Source organism: Littorina saxatilis, linkage group LG2 (assembly GCF_037325665.1).
Source record: "Littorina saxatilis isolate snail1 linkage group LG2, US_GU_Lsax_2.0, whole genome shotgun sequence".
Classification (NCBI taxonomy): Eukaryota; Metazoa; Mollusca; class Gastropoda; order Littorinimorpha; family Littorinidae; genus Littorina; species Littorina saxatilis.
This window is the reverse complement of record NC_090246.1, coordinates 5,909,668-5,913,521: the sequence shown is the minus strand read 5'-3', so window position 1 is coordinate 5,913,521 and position 3,854 is coordinate 5,909,668. Positions and strand designations below refer to the sequence as shown.

Here is a 3,854-nt window from a genome sequence, read left to right as displayed (position 1 = left end):
AGTAAGTGCGGCAGTTCTCGGGCCTGGTTGACGGCAGTTCTCGGGCCTGGTTGACGCCAGGATTATATTATGACAGTAAGTGCGGCAGTTCTCGGGCCTGGTTGACGCCAGGATTATATTATGACAGTAAGTGCGGCAGTTCTCGGGCCTGGTTGACGGCAGTTCTCGGGCCTGGTTGACGGCAGTTCTCGGGCCTGGTTGACGCAGGGATATATTATGACAGTGAGTGCGGCAGTTCTCGGGCCTGGTTGACGCAGGGATATATCATGACAGTGAGTGCGGCAGTTCTCGGGCCTGGTTGACGGCAGTCCTCGGGCCTGGTTGACGCCAGGATTATATTATGACAGTAAGTGCGGCAGTTCTCGGGCCTGGTTGACGCAGGGATATATTATGACAGTAAGTGCGGCAGTTCTCGGGCCTGGTTGACGGCAGTTCTCGGGCCTGGTTGACGGCAGTTCTCGGGCCTGGTTGACGCCAGGATTATATTATGACAGTAAGTGCGACAGTTCTCGGGCCTGGTTGACGGCAGTTCTCGTGCCTGGTTGACGCCAGGATTATATTATGACACTAAGTGCGGCAGTTCTCGGGCCTGGTTGACGCAGGGATATATTATGACAGTAAGTGCGGCAGTTCTCGGGCCTGGTTGACGCCAGGATTATATTATGACAGTAAGTGCGGCAGTTCTCGGGCCTGGTTGACGGCAGTTCTCGGGCCTGGTTGACGGCAGTTCTCGGGCCTGGTTGACGCAGGGATATATTATGACACTAAGTGCGGCAGTTTTCGGGCCTGGTTGACGGCGCAGTTCTCGGGCCTGGTTGACGGCGCAGTTCTCGGGCCTGGTTGACGGCGCAGTTCTCGGGCCTGGTTGACGGCGCAGTTCTCGGGCCTGATTGACGGCAGTTCTCGGGCCTGGTTGACGCCAGGATTATATTATGACAGTAAGTGCGACAGTTCTCGGGCCTGGTTGACGGCAGTTCTCGGGCCTGGTTGACGCCAGGATTATATTATGACAGTAAGTGCGGCAGTTCTCGGGCCTGGTTGACGCCAGGATTATATTATGACAGTAAGCGTAGAGTGCTGCCCCGTCACGTAGTCTCAAACCAAAATTGGAAATCCATAGCATCATCATTATAGTCATCCTCATCTCATTAATCATCCAAAATTATAAATTTTCCTTGCTCTTGTGGGCCTTCATGCCCGGAGCTCTCATGGTGACCTTGGTCTCAGGGTTCCTGTTCGATCCTTCCCTGAATAGTAGTTCTGCTGTCAGTCTTCAACGTGTGACGTTCTGGGGGGTCGACAGAGGGACGTGGTGGCGGTCTGCTCTCTGGAGGGGACGCTCACTCAGTCTGGCTCCGCGACTTAGTAGTCTATGTCGTTAGTAAGGGGCATAGTAGGTAGTGGGCTGCGTCCGTTGGCTCGGGACAGACCCACTACTGAACACCGTCGAAGTGACTCAGCAGAAATGCAGTGTCATCTTCTGAGGGTAGCCTACCGCAGCGACCCGACATCCCTCCCTGGAGCGTCTGTAAAATCGACAAGTCTGGCAGCGGAACGAAATTCAGATGTGGATGGAGCAGTGAGTGCAGGGACGGGGCGGCGTGAGAGCACACCGGAACAAGGAACAGGTGTAGGGACCACACACACACACACACAAAAGAAGGTGTGTGGCGGTTAACATTATACGAGATGGACTGTGCCTTCAGTCATAAACAAAACTGTTCAAGGGATAATACCGAAGAGAAAAGATCCGTCGATCAATTCCAAAGTTATACCATAAGATTCTGCGTTACAAATAATGCTACCGCGCAGGAGGCCAGCCTTCCATTTGGAAAAACAAGACGTTCAAAACTCATTTAATTATCGTAAATTGTGCAATAACAGATCACTCTTTGTAAGAGGTGGATTTGGCTACTTCCACGGTGACCACTGCACTGAGTTCCTGTCCTTGTTTATGTAAGTTATGCTGGTTACCAGGCCGCAGCGTCTTGACGCCAGGCCGCGCTTTGGACTACTTTTCGGTTCCAAAATTGGAGAAAAGCAGCGCCATGAAGCTCACTCACTCACTTTGATTGAATGAATAGCCATAGTTAGTGTGCGATCATGAGCAAATCGTGCCGTCTGCATTAAGACCTTGTTGGTGAGCATGTGCGGAACAGTTGCCGACCAGCAACAAGATGTGCTTATCTTCAATGACGAGGCGCCAATTCCAATTTCTTAGCCAATCAGTCCAGATTGCAGATGTCATCCGGGCATTCCTTGAGGCCTTGTACAGTGTCGGAATTGACGTAACGTTTTTAAAACACCTTGGCTTTTCTGACTTCTCAATGACCAGGAGCTGTTCTTTATCCCCAGCTAGATTGCAACAGACCAGCGCGGTTATTCTGTCTTTCGCTGTCTTGAAGCCTCTGATGTTACGTTTTTGTTCTGCGAAGGCATACGTGCTGTCAGGGAGTGCTCTGAAATAAATGCCAGTTTCGTCAGCATTGTAGATGCAATTGGGAGAGTAGGAGGACAGTATATCTTCCATCTCTTCGTCTTTCCATTTTGCAGCAGCAATTGTGTCGGCGGTGCTAGCTTCCCCCACCTGATACGTCAGACCATTTCGCTTCTTCCAGCGACTGAACCAGCCTTCCGTTGCTTTGAAGTGTGTATGTCCCAGCTCTGTGGCAATGGCTTCAGCTTTTTGACACAAGATGGGACCGCTGACGGGTGCGTTGAGTGATTGCAAGTGGACAACAAACTTTCGCAAACCATCTTCAGTCTCTTTGTCTTTCCCACTTCTTTGTCTCATTCGTTGCTTTGGCGTTGACCCTTCTGCAACCGAAGCCCGAATTTCCTTTTCATTTTTTATCGATTGGTACAGAAACGAATGCGAGACGTCCACAAAAGTTGCAGCTTCCCGAACACTCTTTGCTGTCAGACTATGGAAGCGATCAAGAAGTTGAACCTTGTCTTGCACCGTCATTTCTGTTCTTTTTCTCTTTGTGCCCTTGGACGCCATGTTCAAAACTGCGAGCTTTATACGTGTGTAGGAGAGAATGCAATGAGAGAATGCAAACGTGATCTAATTCTCGTGATCTCGTTTCCCCCCTAAATCACAATTTTCGCTGAACTTAGCTCACTAAGCTTCAGCAAATGCTTGCATCGTCTGTCGGGTGAGTAGATATCGCTCCGTGTTTGACAATACATTGTCAAATTTGTGTTAAGTGAGCATCCCAGCACGGAAAAAATACCCAATTTCGCAAACAAACTGTTTTTATTAACCGGATTTTTGTATTTATTAACCGAAGGATAATTACATGGGCCATATAGTGATAAATCCGGACCGGACTAAAGTGTATTTTAAAAGCGGCTGTCGTTATCAACCGTGTGTTTATTAAGCGGATTCTACTGTACAGTAGATTCCCCAGATTTGTCCCATTTGCCACAAACCTCCCCGCAAACGGTGAGATCAATAGTATCACTTTCACGTCACCAAGCGGCCGAGTGGCCGTAACACGGGCAGTACCATTCACCAGCCGAGTGGCCGTAACACGGGCAGTACCATTCACCAGCCGAGTGGCCGTAACACGGGCAGTACCATTCACCAGCCGAGTGGCCGTAACACGGGCAGTACCATTCACCAGCCGAGTGGCCGTAACACGGGCAGTACCATTCACCAGCCGAGTGGCCGTAACACGGGCAGTACCATTCACCAGCCGAGTGGCCGTAACACGGGCAGTACCATGTACTTTACCCTGACCACGGGGTCAAATAATACAGAGTGCCCCTTTCTCACCAAGCTCAAACACTCAAAGCAACTGACACAAGTTAAATGACCAGGTTCTTTATTTCCATAAGATGATGAGGGG

At 50.2% G+C, this 3,854-nt stretch overlaps 1 protein-coding gene across 1 annotated transcript; it reads right to left on the bottom strand.

Annotated features, from left to right (window-relative positions):
- Nucleotides 1-214: 214 nt before the first annotated feature.
- LOC138960472 (tigger transposable element-derived protein 6-like) lies at nucleotides 215-3,004 on the bottom strand. The gene is made up of 2 exons (XM_070332379.1): nucleotides 2,307-3,004; nucleotides 215-317 (listed from the first exon to the last, which is right to left on the bottom strand). Exons 1-2 carry the CDS (start codon nucleotides 3,002-3,004, stop codon nucleotides 215-217), a joined length of 801 nt encoding a protein of 266 aa, XP_070188480.1.
- Nucleotides 3,005-3,854: the final 850 nt, after the last annotated feature.

What these genes read in the sequence shown, in the direction of transcription:
- LOC138960472 (XM_070332379.1), bottom strand. Translation starts at nt 3,004, where the DNA reads ATGGCGTCCAAGGGCACAAAGAGAAAAAGAACAGAAATGACGGTGCAA. An exon ending in GAGAAGTCAGAAAAGCCAAG is followed by an intron (nt 318 to 2,306) that starts GTGTTTTAAAAA and finishes GGCGTCAACCAG; the next exon opens with GCCCGAGGACTGCCGTCAAC.